Raw genomic sequence first — 17,602 nt, 5'->3', positions numbered from 1 at the left:
CACAATTCCTGGACATGAAAATACTGGCCAATAATAATAACCCTATTTGCATTTATATTCTAAAAACCAATCTACATTATATGCCAAGTTACTCTAATCAGATTAAAGTCTGCTTCAGCCATACCAAAACAGTTTCAAAATCAACACTTTTATCAATATATTTCCATGCTTCCTTACCAACACTTTGGTATGGTTCACCTCATGGTTTCTCGTTGATGGAGACGGGAAGCTTGCGAGGCTTACTGAGGTTTCCCGAGGCCAAGTACTGATAATCTTCCCTTGGATACAACCCACAACAGTTGCCCAATTCCTAGGGATCGATTTAATGCTAAACGAACAGAGCATTAGGTAAAAGGAAATGCATCTAACCATGCCCGTCCTGCACAGGGATCGAACCCAGAGCCTCAATTATGAGCCAAGGACATATACCATTGTGCTACAAAACTTGCCAAGTTAGCCCTCAGTTGCAACACACAGTAACTATTTGGAGCAAGCAAGCATGTTGTGGCAAGTACTTGCTTGAAAACCAGATGATCTTGTAATATACATTGTGTATGGATTAGTTATGACAGTTTCCTAACACGTTATATTTATTCATCCCCCCCCTTTTTTTTTAGCTACAAAATAATATACCCAACCCAACATCACAAAACTATGAAGTGATTTCCAGTCATGTACAGTACTTGTTTCAACCCTTCTGCAAACCCCCAATTTGATTCTGCTGCCCCAGAAAACAAGCACACACAAGACAAGAGGAAAATGAAGGCACTACAAGCATACCTCAAGAAGCAACAACCACAATGTACCTCTGCTGTGGCTTACCGTCATTAGAATTTGAGCGTGTTAACCATTGGCTCACAAAGGCCCTATATGCGGTCAAGGTGGAGGGGGGGAGGAAAAGGTGCGGTTAGTGCATTGGTGTCAAGTGCCTCAGTATTGTATGGATTTGCGAATGATTTTATAACTGTTGGCCTTTTCAATACCAAAGATTAATTAAAATATTGTCATTATATTATAATGGCCAATCTAATTGATTGGCCATTATACTTAGACTAAATATGTGAAACAATCACTATAAATACTGCATTTCTTTAATACAGTAACTACATTATTTTTGCTTATAAATTATTTGGGTATAAAAATCATCCACAATTTCCAAAAAATTTAGTACAATAAGCAATAAGCCAGTGCATAAAAACGTGTTAGTATTCCACAACTTGTAATAAAAATCTTATATTTTGTACAGTAGTGAATCTCAACCAAATTAAAGTATTCAATACAACCTATTAATAACCCTTCATGTTGCAAACAGTTCAGTAATACTGTATTACAAAAAATATACATTTCCTGGTAATAGTTCCTGTCAGCTGCATTAATTTTAATGATATAATTTACCATAAAAACACAACAATTCTATCGGCTGTCTCGGCAAAGAATTGGTGAATGGGACCACACAGTTAGTCCTGTGCAGTGTTTTCAATTTACTGTTATGAACCTCTCGGACGTTGGTTCGAACCCTCGTCACGGCCCTTGTGGATTTGTTCAATGTTATGCTCAATATTGTGATTGAGGAATGATCAGTAGTGTCCACTCATCTTCAATCTCGATAATATTCATTAATAAGGTAGTAAAACCTGCTAGCTTTGGCAGCCAAAAATGTCTTTCCATGATCCGTATTTGCATCCTTGATTTACACAGCAGTTTCCTCAGTGGTCTAAAACTTGAACAAACCTATGCAAATTTTGTTTTTTATTCCTGGTTCTTCATCAACAAGTATCCTATCATAGTGTGTACCTAGCAAAAGAATGTTCCGATTTGTATCGAGTTTTACTTTTTATACTTGTTTGCAAACCAGTAACTAGTTCATTAATACCTGCACAATGCACACTATTATCTCTGTTATTCAACTTTGGTTTGGATCTATGAAATCAACCTTGCTCAATAGACTTAACTAATGGAGCTTTTATCTCCTGCTCATTTTTTGGTTCCCCCATTCGGTGAAGCAATTGGGTGGGTAAATTCTACACCCTCCTTCGTCGTTTGGGAAATTTAATGTTTGATCACAGTGGTTAGTTGAATTGGTGGCAGCTTGTACACTGTTCCTTGCCAAGAGTAAGTAACCTGCCTGCCACCATGAAATGCCCATTATAATAATAGCAAGAAAATCCCTAGGAGATGTAATGAGGGTCTGAACTTATGTGGTGGGTGTTCCCACGCACATGCCCTAGTATACCATGTCATGGTCTAGTTGACTAGGGTGTGTGCGTTGGAACACCCACCACATACATTCGAACCCTCATCATAGCTCCTACGGATTTTCTCATTGATGTAGTCACGTTAGTATGATTACTCTTGTGTATTGAAAGAGAAGCGCCAGAGGTAGAACATTCCTAGATGACAGAGCCAGAGTGCATGTGGATATTGTGTAAAAACCCTGTTCCAGCTTCAATAGAAGAAACAAGAAATCCTTGTGTGGTCAGTAGAACGCCAGGTTGCAATCCTTTTAATTAGTCGTGATTTGATTGGACCGTGGGCGTTGGAACACCTACCACATAGGTTTGAACCCTCATCACATGCTCCTATGAATTTTCTCATTGATGCAGTCACGTTAGTGTGATTACTCTGTATAATAATTATACTGGCATGGTTCATTCCTCTTCCTGTGCATCATATGATGTGATGACCAAACCATGCAAGAAGATGAAAAAACGACGACATTTCAGTCCATCCTGGACCATTATCAAGTTGTATGTCCAGGAGAGATCAAAACATTGTCGTTTTTTCATCTTCAAATTCAAATTCTTTATTCAGGAAAAGTAAATACATACTTGATTTACAAACAAAGTTGGATTTACAGATAGAGCTAGTACATACAATACCTAAAGCCACTAATACACATAGCGTTTTGGGCAAGTGTGGGTGGTGGTGGGTGAGTATTGCCCTACTGCTTCCACCTACAGCCAATAGAATCTTCTTGTCTATGGTTTAGTCATTATATCTTCAGCCATGTTATTGTAACGAAACCATCTGCATCATATAAAGTATCCTGTAGTGGTGGTGTTGCCCCAACATCTCTAGGCCTTGCTTTCCTTCTGTTCTGTTTCTTTACCTGAGGAGATGTGCCGCTACCTGCTTTCTTTCAAGCCATATTCTTTTCAGACATTAGGGTCTGTGACTTCTGGAGACGATCATCATTTGCGGTCACTGCCATCCAAATGTGCCTTTGTCACGACTGCACTGTATTGCCCTAGGCCACCTCTCCACCTTTTAACTGTTTTGGAATCTGGATTCCTGTGTTTTCTACACTGGAGCTCTATAACAGTTCATCATGATTGATTGCCCTATTTTTATGTCATAAAGAGTTTGCCATGGGTGCACCCAAAAAGCCTTAGGTTGGAAATGATGTGTTGTACATAGTAAAATGCTTTCTCCTGAGCCAAAGCCCGAGATGTTCCAATTTCTGTCCTTGTTGCCTCATCGTCTTCAAACGAGCTTAGGAAGTTTGCATTTCAAGCTGCTACTGCTAGCTCCTCTGACCCTGCTGTGGTGACATCTGGTGGCAGTCAGTGTGGCTTTCATCTAACAGTAGATGCAGAGTATTAATTGCTAGACGATACCTGTATTTCAAACTTTTGTTTGAAGAAGGTGTACAATTTGCATTTAATTTTTTCATATTGCAGCCATGTAGCTGGCATATTCGGTGATGGGTTGAATTAAGACTTGATATTGTCTCCTTCCTCTAGATGTGTGATTGAACCACTTACAAACATTCAGGTCATGAAGGGAATAAAACTTATGAAAGCCTGGTATGTGATAAATGTCCTAGTGGGATCGTGAATGCTACTGCTTTGGAACCATTCAATAGTATGCCTTGGAACGGAGCACTTCACCACGACAATACCCTATTCGTATATTATGTGATATTGCTTCAATATTTAAGGTATAATTTTACTTCGGTATGCTCAACACATTATGGATGCCTATATCAAGAAAACGTAACTTATTCCACCAATTCATTTGAGCGTCTTTTGTAACAACAAATCCTTCATAATTTGTCATTGTACATGTTTTTATATAATCAGTGAAACAAGCAATGGCTATCCAAAACCAGGAAATGCATATTCTTAGTAAGCTTTTGTCATACAAGGGATATCATGTACAAATAATTTGTGTGGGTGCAAACACTTCAAAAAGGTCTTTTGAATTACATTATGGTATACTCACATCCTCTGGAGACATAACTCCATACTGCCGGTGTTGATACTGGGGCTCAGCTGATGCCCTTTGGCAGTTTGTCCGCTGCTGCCCTGCCAGGTAGAAGCCATCCTCAGTCGTCGTCTTTTTATAAACGGGATTGTCAAAATTCATGCTGTGCACCGAGCGTTTGCGGAAGTAGCGGTAAATCATGTACGCCATCTGCAAACAGAAGATAGATACAGTACAAGGAAACACAATACAGCATTGAAACCTGGAATAAAAGCGAAATTCAAACTGAGATTCAAAATACTGAAAAATTAATTCTACAATGTCTTACAGCTCTGAATAAATCATAGATGGAACAAATCTACTATAAATTAATTAACAATTTCAACATTAGAAACACACATCTATGAGGACTATTCAAACATTTTTAAGCCATGCACATAACAAGGAATAAATCCACAGGAGCCTTGATCAGGTTTTGAACCTATGCGCCGAGTGTTCCCAGTCGTGCTCTAGTACCACTACATGGTCAAAAGAATTGCAACCTGGAGTACTGCTGCATCCACGAGGATCCTGAAGCCTCCACTGAAGTCTAACTGGGGTTTCACACAATTCCCCCCTTGCACTCGGGCTCTGTCAACCAGTAGTCATACCTCTGACGCTCCTACTTCAACACACGGAGAAATCACATTACCGTGATATGTCAAAGAGCAAATCCACAGGAGCCTTAATGAGGGTTCGAACCTGTGGGCTCAACATGCATACGTCCGTGCATCTCTTGGTTTGAGTATGAATATGAAAGAGCTGTGGTAACAGAGGGCAGCAACTGCACAAGTAGACAGGGTCATAAACACCTTACAAGGGATGTTAAATATTATATGGTTGAGAGAGAGGTAAGTATAAGGGGTACCTGCTTGATACCTGGTTGATGGGGGTTCTGGGAGTTTTTCTACTCCCCAAGCCCAGCCCGAGGCCAGGCTTGACTGGTGAGTTTGGTCCACCAGGCTGTTGCTTGGAGCGGCCCGCAGGCCCACATACCCACCACAGCCCGGTTGGTCCAGCACTGCTTTAAGAAAACTATCTTAGTTTTCTCTTGAAGATGTCCACGGTTGTTTCTGCAATTTTTCTTATGCTCACTGGGAGGATGTTGAACAACCGTGGACCTCTGATGTTTATACAGTGTTCTCTGATTGTGCTTATGGCACCTTTGCTCTTCACTGGTTTTATTCTGCATTTTCTTCCATATCGTTCACACCAGTATGTTGATATTTTACTGTGTAGATTTGGGACCTGGACCTCCAGTATTTTCCCACGTGTATATTAATTGATCTCTCTCGTCTTCTTTCTAGCGAGTACATTAGGAGAGCTTTGAGACGATTCCAATAATTTAGGTGCTTTATCGCGTCTATGTATGCCGTATATAGAGGGAAGGAAAAAATATAGATATTGTACATAGACAAAGTGAAGAGAGACAAAGACTGTGTGTATATGTTTGTACACGCGCTTGCTTTTGAAGCAACTTACAGCTGAAGCGATGCAAAGGACACCTAATGCAGCCAGGATAGCTGCCACTGCTACATTGCCATCCTCCCCCTCACTTGGACTTTCAACCTGCGCCGGGACTTGCTTCATCTCTGGTGCCATGGTGCTGCTTACTTCGTCTGCAACAGAACAGGAACATGCCAATGACCCATTATAGCAAACTTAATAATATTTGTGATAACGACTATACAACACAATGTATACAAATTCATACTGGCTTCTTGAATCAATGTATTACGTTAAAAATTTTTGCAATCATATTTGCATTCTGCAGGAAAAATCTATACGATCCATGTATTGCAACACAATACAAGCAATACAGGAAGAAAGCATTTTCTGAAATGCATTAATTAATTTTGTCAGGGGCAGGAAGCCTGTGTGTGTATATATATATATATACTTTAGGCTTGTATCAAGGCCACCCCCTCCCCCTATCCAGGTCGACCTGTTGACCTTTCCCAGGATGGAGCCCCACCACAGTTTCCTAACTCCTAGACACCTATTTACTGCTAGGTGAATAACGGCATTAGGTCAAAGGGGAAAAGTGGCCAACTATTCCTGTCCCGCCCAAAATTCAAACTCGGGATTCTCAATTACGAGTCATACGCGAACCCAAATGTACCACCGAGACTAAGACCTACTTCAAATAACTGATAAAAAAAATCAAACACAGAATCTAAGAACATCTACTTCTGAAGCTCATCTTTTAACATAGCCTTAAAACATAATAGTACTGTACAGGTACACGTGGCCACAGTAGAATAGGTGTACAAAATACAGACTGATGCACACACAAAAAAAAATTCCGAATTTCAAACTAATGACTCGTAAAGGGGGAACAAGATATCACTGCATACAAATTCTATTTGCTCTGTCAGATCATATAAAGATTATTTTGGTTATTTGTGACAATAAGAATGGAACACAACATTGCTTCAAGCAGTATAGTGCGAGTTGAGGCTAAAGTTAAGTTGAAGTTTCACTGATGATTAAATAGCGGTTGAGATGGTTTCATCTTCAAAATAGTTGAATGGCGAGCCCCAGTGCTTCTTAATGTAATTACCTAAGTGTAGTTACATTTATCAACACTGGGACTCTCACATCAGGTAGCACTGGGACACACTCCCATTAAGAGACTTAATTCAAACCGACTTGCAAACCATTCAATGACTACAGGCCAAGCTGAGAGTAGTACAAATCTCTTCAATGAACACTTAACTGCCCTTGCAAATGTTAAGCTCACTGGACAATCTACTCGTGATTTCCTTTAATAGTTGTATAATAAGACGAGTGAAGAGTTAATGGTTCTACAAGCACCCGAAGATATAATTAATTATATCCTCGAAGCTGGCAAAACCACTAACTCTCCACTAGAGCACCACATCATCGTGCTCTGGTGCCAGCAGGGCTTAAAAGTCAACACACCATCACTCGAAGTAGCCACATTCCACACGGACATATATACATCATACATCTAGATATATATCACAATTCTCCATGGTCACACTCGAGGCTATACCACATCTATGTACAACCTGTATACACACAAAATATGTATATAGATACACCTTCTACACACATCTTGGTTATCTTGAGATGATTTCGGGGCTTTAGTGTCCCCGCGGCCCGGTCCTCGACCAGGCCTCCACCCCCAGGAAGCAGCCTGTGACAGCTGACTAACTCCCAGGTACCTATTTACTGCTAGGTAACAGGGGCATTCAGGGTGAAAGAAACTTAGCCCATTTGTTTCTGCCTCGTGCGGGAATCGAACCCGCGCCACAGAATCACGAGTCCTGCGCGCTATCCACCAGGCTACGAGGACCCCATACTGTACATGTGCTAGCTGAATAAATCCCAGGTTACCATGTCTATGAAGCTGTCAGTGCTGCTATAAATTCCCTGACTTTGGAAATGCTCTGGAATAATATTTTCTTTTTAAATCAAATGTAATAAAAACGCACCTTATTAATAAAGTATGTGGTAGGATGCAGCTCACATTAATCATAACAAAAATAACCAGCAAATCTATAAAACAACAGGGTGAATATAAAAAAAAAACAGCAAATCAATTCAGTATATATTTACTACAGGTCTTATGCAACTGAAACACGACCTTGAGGTGACCTTGAGGTGCTTCCGGGGCTTAGCGTCCCCGCGGCCCGGTCGTCGACCAGGCTTCCTGGTTGCTGGACTAATCAACCAGGCTGTTGGACGCGGCTGCTCGCAGCCTGACGTATGAGTCACAGCCTGGTTGATCAGGTATCCTTTGGAGGTGCTTATCCAGTTCTCTCTTGGATGAGAAGCGCGGGTTGGACATGTATATGAGTGGGTTTGGGTGGTTAATAAATAGGAGCTGCCTCGTATGGGGCCAATAGGCCTTCTGCAGTTACCTTTGTTCTTATGTTCTTGAACACTGTGAGGGGTCGTCCAGTTATGCCCCTTATGTGTAGTACTAATTCAAACTTTTGTTTCAACTTTTGTAAAGTACTGGTCTCGAGTTAATAACTTAACAATTTAGTAAAATGTTGAAGTATACGCAAATGTTGTGGTTACTCAACGTCAAATTGTTTATTTTGCTCAATAATAGAACAGCATCTAGATATTCTTACGTAAACAAGAAGGCAGGAAGATTCAAATCAAGAAACAAGAACGCCCCCTTCCCTCCCCCCCCACCCCCCGAAAAAAAGTTTCTTTCTCGAAGCATTTTATAAAAGTCCAAGAAACGTTTACCCCAGTAATTTATCAAGTCCATTACACGTCTTGATAATGGTCCAGGTCGGACAGAAACGTCATCAATTCTTCAATTTCAGATGTGTGGGGTTGGTGTCTAAATCTTCAACTGCGGCAACCAGGAGGCCTGGTCGACGACCGGGCCGCGGGGACGCTAAGCCCCGGAAGCACCTCAAGGTAACCTCAAGGTACGTGATAGTGACTCATCCAGAGTCACTTCAACCCGTCCTCGTAATAGACCGTCGCATTCTGACGTATACTTTAAGGTCACCAATCGTCGTACTAGGAAATGGAAGCGAAATGGCTTGCGAAATAGGACATATTGTCCTCGGTATAGGTTAGGATAAGGGCACCTTAGTACGACAGTTTCTCGACGCTGAGAAACCTTAGAAGGACGAGCTGCACAATAACGCCTCTGCATCTAGAGGCGCACACTTGGCCCAGCTTAATAAATTAGTCTTAATCCGGATTCGTCCATTAAAATGACCATCATTGTTGACCTTTTGAAGACGGAAAAACACGAGAGGAAGCGAACTTGACACACATTCCACACCCTTGTCAGTCCATCCCACATCCACAACAATGGGGAGGCCGGGGGAGAAGTGTGGGAGGACGGGGAGAAGTGTGGGAGGACGGGGAGAAGTGTGGGAGGCCGGGGGAGAAGTGTGGGAGGACGGGGGAGAAGTGTGGGAGGCCGGGGGAGAAGTGTGGGAGGACGGGGGAGAAGTGTGGGAGGCCGGGGGAGAAGTGTGGGAGGCCGGGGGAGAAGTGTGGGAGGCCGGGGGAGAAGTGTGGGAGGCCGGGGGAGAAGTGTGGGAGGCCGGGGGAGAAGTGTGGGAGGCCGGGGGAGAAGTGTGGGAGGCCGGGGAGGAAGGTAATAAGGGAGGAGAAAATCCACACTTCACCTGACATAAGAACGCAACGCCACCATTGTGACAAGACACCGGGGTTTCTACAAGAGTACACATCAGATACAAGAAAGACACTAAGCAACCCCACCAGGTCCATTCTGGTTGCTACTGCATTAAAAATGGTTTTCCAGAGGAGCCATGTGATCAATTCATTAAATTATCGAACCTAATTTACAGTTGGTAAGGTCAATTTACAATTGATAAGGTCAATTTACAATTGATAAAGATTAAGTCACCCAAAAGGTGACACGGGCATGAATAGCCCCTAGAGTAAGGTCGCAAACAATAGTACTATGGTAGCGTCTCTATCTGTAAGAGAGTGATACTTTTTTCAGCCAAACTTTCACACCCATAGTGACAGATTGCTGTTGACAGTATGTACAAAGATTATCTTTATCCCAGGTTGGAGTACCGTCGTGTCCAGTGTTCCTAGACGGGTAATCTTATTTGCAATTCAGATAAAGTATGAAGGAAGACGCACGACGTCCGTGTATGCGAAGAGAGATGACAAGAGGCTTATACCTCTCATTATACTACATGAGAGCAACGCCGCCATCTTGTTCAGCGGTCGTGGTGGTAAGCGCAGGTGAGGTCGCAGCTTGAGGTGATCAGGTCATGGTGAGGTCACCATGACCTGATCAGAGAGACCTGTGATATCAGGTCAAGGTGACTTCACTCACCCAAGCTGGGACGGGCTGCACTCCCGATGACGTCACGGGAAGCCAAGATTGAACCAATCACATGGTAAGCAAAAGGAGTCGCTACATATTGATTGGTGTGTCTATGTAGAGGTTCCGTGAAAAAAAACTAGCGAGATATGAACTAGGGGGACTACACGTCAAACTCAAATGCTGTTTATACAAATTAAGTACCGATCATTCCCTTGAGCTTCCGCGGCCATCCGTTAAAACAGCAGTGGTGCCAGGTATTCGGGAAGCTTGTCGGTTGATAAAGATTAAGCCACCCAAGAGGTGGCACGAGCATGAATAGCCCGTAAATGGAAGCTTGTCGTATATTACGGACAAATATATATCTGTCGTCACCATTGAAGGGATACTGTACCACATTATACTAAGAATACATGAAAATAACAATTTGATGGAACTGAAATTCTGATACCCTGCTTCACAGGTTGAGGTGGACGCAACCTAAAATCTGGCAGAGTTCACTTGGGTTTCTGTGCTGTTGCTCTAAGCACTTTACACTTGTTAATGGCCAGTGTGAGCAGTTGGCCATCTTGTACTGGCATTACTGCACACACACACACAGCTGGTACAAACATTTTTGGACATTCCCCCCTTTTCTCCCAGTCTATATCCTAGCGTCTCCCTTTCTCCCGGTCAATATCCTAGTGTCTCTCTCCTCCCGGTCAATATCCTAGTGTCTCTCTCCTCCCGGTCAATATCCTAGTGTCTCTCCTCCCGGTCAATATCCTAGTGTCTGTCTCCTCCCGGTCAATATCCTAGTGTCTCTCTCTCCTCTCCGTCAATATCCTAGTGTCTCTCTCTCCTCTCCGTCAATATCCTAGTGTCTCTCTCTCCTCTCCGTCAATATCCTAGTGTCTCTCTCTCCTCTCCGTCAATATCCTAGTGTCTCTCTCTCCTCTCCGTCAATATCCTAGTGTCTCTCTCTCCTCTCCGTCAATATCCTAGTGTCTCTCTCTCCTCTCCGTCAATATCCTAGTGTCTCTCTCTCCTCTCCGTCAATATCCTAGTGTCTCTCTCTCCTCTCCGTCAATATCCTAGTGTCTCTCTCTCCTCTCCGTCAATATCCTAGTGTGTCTCTCCTCTCTGTCAACATCCTAGTCTCTCCTCTCTGTCAACATCCTAGTCTCTCCTCTCTGTCAACATCCTAGTCTCTCCTCTCTGTCAACATCCTAGTCTCTCCTCTCTGTCAACATCCTAGTCTCTCCTCTCTGTCAATATCCTAGTCTCTCCTCTCTGTCAACATCCTAGTCTCTCCTCTCTGTCAATATCCTAGTGTCTCTCTCCTCCCGGTCAATATTCTAGTGTGTCTCTCCTCTCTGTCAACATCCTAGTCTCTCCTCTCTGTCAACATCCTAGTCTCTCCTCTCTGTCAATATCAATGCCTACTCTTAACACATTCCTTCTCCCAGGTATCACTTCGCACATCACAATTCTATTGTCTTTCGCTCTCGTAAATACCACCTAAACTGGACTCAAGGCGCTGTGCATTTGCATAATAGTGGTCTTGCCCAATAGTCTTTTTCAACGGCATGACAGGAATAGTGAAAAAGCATGATACTTCACCACTCTGTTAGCCAAAGGGGGAGAGTGAGTGGGGTCGTATTTTGGGCTATTCCTGTATGTAATTCTACACTTTTCGCTTTTGAAGCTGAGTTGGACGTTTCTGGCTTAGATATACTACAATTTTCGTTGGCTATAAAATATATATTTTTATATATGACATTTATATTTCTGTACTAAGTGAATTCTCCTACTGAACTGGGTATTTTAATTATTTAGAAACCATGTTATTGGGTGTCTCATATTTTTTTTAGTTGGATTAAGACTAACTTTTCTTCCTACAGATTCAAGTCTAAAACTCCTGGTTCAAAGAAATATTCAAAATTAGGTTTACTGTTTTATCCCATTTAAGGTTATCCATATATCCCAAAATTGGAGGTTATCGATATATCCCAATTAGAGTTACTTGCAGCTATCTTATTCAACAGTTGCTTCAAGATATCCTATTAAGTTTGACTTCAAAACAGTCTTTCGGTATCCTTCATGGAATCTTTGTAAAAGCCTATTCTAAAATATACTAGCCATGCTTCACGTTCCTAAATCCTAACTACATTTACTCCCCCGAAATCTTATCCAACTTGTACCTTTCGGAATCCTAGCTAAATTCACTCGTAGAAAGAGAAAACCACTAACTTCAATTCTCAGCAATATCACCCATATCAGCAATATATGATAGAGCTCAATAGGCTTTGGAACCTGTACACCTGTTGATTGACGGTTGAGAGGTGGGACCAAAGAGCCAGAGCTCAACCCCCGCAAGCACAAATAGGTGAGTACAGCGGCGAGCCACATTTTCCACCATAATTTTACAATATAAATTCAAACTGCTTCTATATTTACCTCTTCAGTCTTCACCATCCCAAGCCGGAGGGAGGGAGGGAGGGAAGAGTGTGAGTGTGAGTGTGAGTGTGAGTGTGTGTGTGTGTGTGTGTGTGTGTGTGTGTGTGTGTGTGTGTGTGTGTGTGTGTGTGTGTGTGTTTGTTTTGTGTGTTTGTTTTGTGTGTGTGTGTGTGTGTGTGTGTGTGTGTGTGTGTGTGTGTGTGTGTGTGTGTGTGTGTGTGTGTGTGTGTGTGTGTGTGTGTGTGTGTGTGTGGTGTGTGTGTTGTGGTCTTGAAGATTTCGAGGACGGAATGGTCGACTATTTTAGTCTAGCACTATCCTTTATGGAGTAGTGGAAACACTAATAGTTCTACGAAACACGCTTTTGGATGTGATTAGTATCGATAGGAAGAAGGTAAATACCTGGTTGATGGGGTTCTGGGAGTTGTTCTACTCCCCAAGCCCGGCCCGAGGCCAGGCTCGACTTGTGAGAGTTTGGTCCACCAGGCTGTTGCTTGGAGCGGCCCGCAGGCCCACATACCCACCACAGCCCGGCTGGTCCGAAACTTCTCTTAGAAAACAGTCCACTTAACAGAGAGCACAGTTGATATGGGTATAAATCCCCCCCCCCAACCCCAAAATTATGTACTAAAAAAAAAAACTGGTTCGTAAAACTGACATACTCCCGTTTTCTATACGTGGGTGCTCTGTTAGGTTTGATTCGGGCAATTAAGAACAATTCGGTTTAGTGACATTCTGCATACTACGAGAGGACGGGCTACGCAGGCCATATATAAAGAAGCCTATCGCTATACGACCTGGATACGGGCTCACCATAGCCCGTGCTACTTGGAACTTGTTCCGAGTAGCTGAATCTATAACAACAACATATACGACTTTTTACGGGCTATTCATGCCCGTGCCACCTCTTGGGTGGCCTAATCTTTATCAATCAATCTTATACGACCTTACCTTGCGTTGATTTCGGGGACCAACGTCCCCAGCGGCCCGGTCTCTGATCAGGTCTCACCCACAATAATTATAATTAGTCTAAAGCTGTAGACCGGAAGTTAAGATGTATTCTTCAGAAAAATCAAGACCAAAATATAGAAATAAAAAAAAACAGTATAGAAAACGGTTTTTTTCACGATAACCTTACACGTCCTCTTACCAAAAACGTCGCATTTCGATCGTAAGCGTTACACAAGACCAAAAAATGGCGCACTAGAAAATGGAAGCGGCTGGCCAAAAAGTGACGTACTGTCCCGTTTTCTGTTACGAGTCCTCTACTAAATTACGAGAGGACACACTAATATGTTTATTTGTGATGTGTGTCTATGTATATATTAACACGATGTACTGAATGGGGTGAGAATAGCTTGAGCTACCTCATCCCTTTGTGTGTATTTTACCTCAATAAACTTATTTCAATTTCAATTTCAATTTCACTTTACATTGACCGTTTTCTTTGGGAAACCTTAGGAGGACGGGCTGGCGTATCGGGTGGTGATAATTTGATCTTATCGCTTTGCTTGACCACACATCATGGTCTGTTGGAGGGTGGGGGTGGGGGGGGGATAGGAAGAAGGGAGTAAGTTTGCAGGAGGATGAAAAGGAGGATCGTAAGGATAACAAAAACTTAATGGGTTACAGGCCAAGACAAAGACAAACAAAAGACTTGTTGACCAGACCACACACTAGAAGTTGAAGGGGCGACGACGTTTCGGTCCGTCCTGGACCATTCTTGAATCGACTTGAGAATGGTCCAGGACGGACCGAAACGTCGTCGTCCCTTCAACTTCTAGTGTGTGGTCTGGTCAACATACTTCAGCCACGTTATTGTGACTCATCGCTTGCAAACAAAAGACTGTTTGCATCCACATTCCTTCCATCTCTGGTTAACCAAGTTTCAGCCCCGCGCCTGTGCCAGGTAAGTCCACTACGGGCTCACCATAGCCCGTGCTACTTGGAACTTCGTTCCCAGTGGCTGAATCTTAAACAACAACAACTAGCTATCCTTGTCCACCTATCTTGAGATCATCTTCTTGAGGTTATCTTGAGATGATTTCGGGGCTTTAGCGTTCCCGCGGCTCGGTCCTCGACCAGGCCTCCACCCCCAGGAAGCAGCCTGTGACAGCTGACTAACACCCAGGTACCTATTTTACTGCTAGGTAACATGAGCATAGGGTGAAAGAAACTCTGCCCATTGTTTCTCGCCGGCGCCTGGGATCGAACCCAGGACCAGAGGATCACAAGTCCAGCGTGCTGTCCGCTCGGCCGCCCGGCTCCCGTGTCTGTAAGGGGCTTCACTGGCATTCAACACACGCTGCCTCAAAGGCACGGACGCGTGTCGGGGATGAGTGGATTAAGCGCCTAAGCTGGTAAACTAATGCATCGTCAGCTTGGTCTGGTCACACTCCCGCCAAACACACACCGAAACTACGACGTTGGTACAACGTTCGGACATGTTTTAATACTTCCTAACCAGTTATAACAACCAATATAGCAAGTTGTAACAACGTTCTAATACGTCATAAACACGTTAAGCCAAGATGTAACAACTTTATTACAAGTTGTAACAAGCGGAAAATAGAGACAGTTTCGGTTTGTGTTTCCAGGGAGCTGACTCCACTCTCACTGACCCAACGACCATACTGCCTGTTCTCTGGCCTGCTAATCACCTGCGATATAAAAATACAATTCATACGTATATGTATTTGTGTATATATATGTAATATTAACAATTGTGTAACTAGCATGTGCTACTTGGAACTTGTTCCGAGTAGCTGAATCTATAACAACAACATATACGACTTTTTACGGGCTATTCATGCCCGTGCCACCTCTTGGGTGGCCTAATCTTTATCAATCAATCTTATACAACGCAAGGTAAGGTAAGGTCGATTTCGGGGACCAAGTCCAATAATCATGGAACAACCGTGGACATCTTCAAGAGAAAACTGGACTGTTTTCCAAGAGAAGTTCCGGATCAGCCGGGCTGTGGTGGGTATGTGGCCCTGCTGGCCGCTCCAAGCAACAGCCTGGTGGACCAAACTCTCACAAGTCGAGCCTGGCCTCAGGCCGGGCTTGGGGAGTAGAAGAACTCCCAGAACCCCATCAACCAGGTATCAACCGGGTAGCTTCACAAGATTGCCACTTATTTAGCTAAACGAACTATGGGGTTCAGTTCCTGAACTTCATTATATGCCTCTGAAACCCTTTCCATCCCCCGCCTACAGGATGGGTATGGGCTGCATAATAAATAAATGAAATGAATACCCACTAAACGAACATAAGAACAAAGGTAACTGCAGAAGGCCTATTGGCCCATACGAGGCAGCTCCTATCTATAACCACCCAATCCCACTCATATACATGTCCAACCCGCGCTTGAAACAATCGAGGGACCCCATCTCCACCACGTTACGCGGTAATTGGTTCCACAAATCAACAACCCTGTTACTTACATACCAACAGACATCAACTTTCTCAGTTAGGGAAGGTAAACAAGTCAAATTAGCACGCGGAACTGTTTACAAATATCAGAGTACAGAATCCCCTTACAATGGCAATAATTATTTGCTAACCACACAGCACAATGTTGTATATTTGAACTTTTACAAAAATGTTGTCACTAAGATCTAACGTTCTTGGAGTTATATGGGGATTAGGCTGTTTCTGCCGGGATTAGGCTGTTTCTGCCGGGATTAGGCTGTTCCTGCCGGGATTAGGCTGTTTCTGCCGGGATAGGCTGTTTCTGCCGGGATAGGCTGTTTCTGCCGGGATAGGCTGTTTCTGCCGGGATAGGCTGTTTCTGCCGGGATTAGGCTGTTTCTGCCGGGATAGGCTGTTTCTGCCGGGATTAGGCTGTTTCTGCCGGGATTAGGCTGTTTCTGCCGGGATTAGGCTGTTTCTGCCGGGATTAGGCTGTTTCTGTCCGGATTAGGCTGTTTCTGTCCGGATTAGGCTGTTCCTGCCGGGATTAGGCTGTTCCTGCCGGGATTAGGCTGTTCCTGCCGGGATTAGGCTGTTCCTGCCGGGATTAGGCTGTTCCTGCCCGGATTAGGCTGTTTCTGCCCGGATTAGGCTGTTCCTGCCCGGATTAGGCTGTTCCTGCCCGGATTAGGCTGTTTCTGCCGAGATAGGCTGTTCCTGCCGGGATAGGCTGCTTCTGCCGGGATAGGCTGTTTCTGCCGGGATAGGCTGTTCCTGCCGGGATAGGCTACACGTGATCCCCTAAACATTATATTGTAGAATGTCCCACATTGACTGACTTTCGCCCCAGTTGCACAATGTAATGTACAATGCACCAGTTGTATAATGTATGTGATGACAGCGTCAACCACGGAGGAAAATTGAAACAGGGATTTCCTTAAGTACTTTCGTATATTAATACATCTTCAGAAGGAGTGATGTATGTGATATAACTATAACCTGTGCTTGTGAAAGCATCTTAATCCGTCCTCCTAAGGTTTCCTCAGCGTCAAGAAAACGGTCAATGTAAAGTGTCCTCTCCTAACCTACCAGAGGACCCACAACAGAAAACGGGATTTTCGCCAGTCGCTTCCATTTTCTAGTACGACAATTTTTGGCCTTAAGTAACGCATACGATCGAAATACGACGTTCTTTATAAGGGGGACAGGTTGCTTAATGAGCTTCAGTGGGAATTTCCTTAAATTAATAGCACACTAGTTTCTATAGCAACTATCTTACCCTGTCAAAGTAGGATATATGTATGTGTGTGTATGTATGTACTCACCTAGTCACCTAGTTGTACTCACCTAGTTGTGTTCGCGGGGGTTGAGCTCTGGCTCTTTGGTCCCGCCTCTCAACCGTCAATCAACAGGTGTACAGATTCCTGAGCCTATTGGGCTCTATCATATCTACACTATGGCTCTATGTGTGTGTGTAGGCTGGTCAGAATTGCATTTCACCTTTGCAAAACAATTGCATATTTTACGGAGAGTCAAAACGAGAGAACAGCCTACATAGTGTTCACATCTACTTACCTTACAACGACAACCTCAGACCCTCACCCCTGTAGAGCGACGAATGCTGGATGGAAGCTCTTTCTGCTCTATATTGCTCTATCACGCCAGATACAGTCAGGAGGAAAGGGGCGGAACAAA

At 43.5% G+C, this 17,602-nt stretch overlaps 1 protein-coding gene across 26 annotated transcripts in view; it reads right to left on the bottom strand.

Moving 5' to 3' along the window:
• Positions 1 to 17,602, bottom strand: part of LOC123772677 (very low-density lipoprotein receptor) — a 656,118-nt gene that overhangs the window by 9,850 nt on the left and 628,666 nt on the right. For 19 of the 26 annotated variants that reach the window (XM_069303519.1, XM_069303527.1, XM_069303517.1 and 16 more), the window contains 2 exons: positions 5,728 to 5,864; positions 4,225 to 4,416 (listed from right to left, as the gene is read on the bottom strand). In XM_069303519.1, the coding sequence (XP_069159620.1) occupies positions 4,225 to 4,416; positions 5,728 to 5,864 (329 nt within the window). Of the gene's footprint in view, positions 1 to 822; positions 867 to 4,224; positions 4,417 to 5,727; positions 5,865 to 17,602 lie in introns of all 26 variants that reach the window. The other 7 variants (XM_069303518.1, XM_069303521.1, XM_069303530.1 and 4 more) reach the window with 1 other exon arrangement.

Source organism: Procambarus clarkii, chromosome 50, assembly GCF_040958095.1.
Source record: "Procambarus clarkii isolate CNS0578487 chromosome 50, FALCON_Pclarkii_2.0, whole genome shotgun sequence".
In the NCBI taxonomy this organism is placed as follows: Eukaryota; Metazoa; Arthropoda; class Malacostraca; order Decapoda; family Cambaridae; genus Procambarus; species Procambarus clarkii.
Note: the sequence above shows the minus strand (reverse complement) of the source record. Positions and strands in the feature narration are given on the sequence as shown.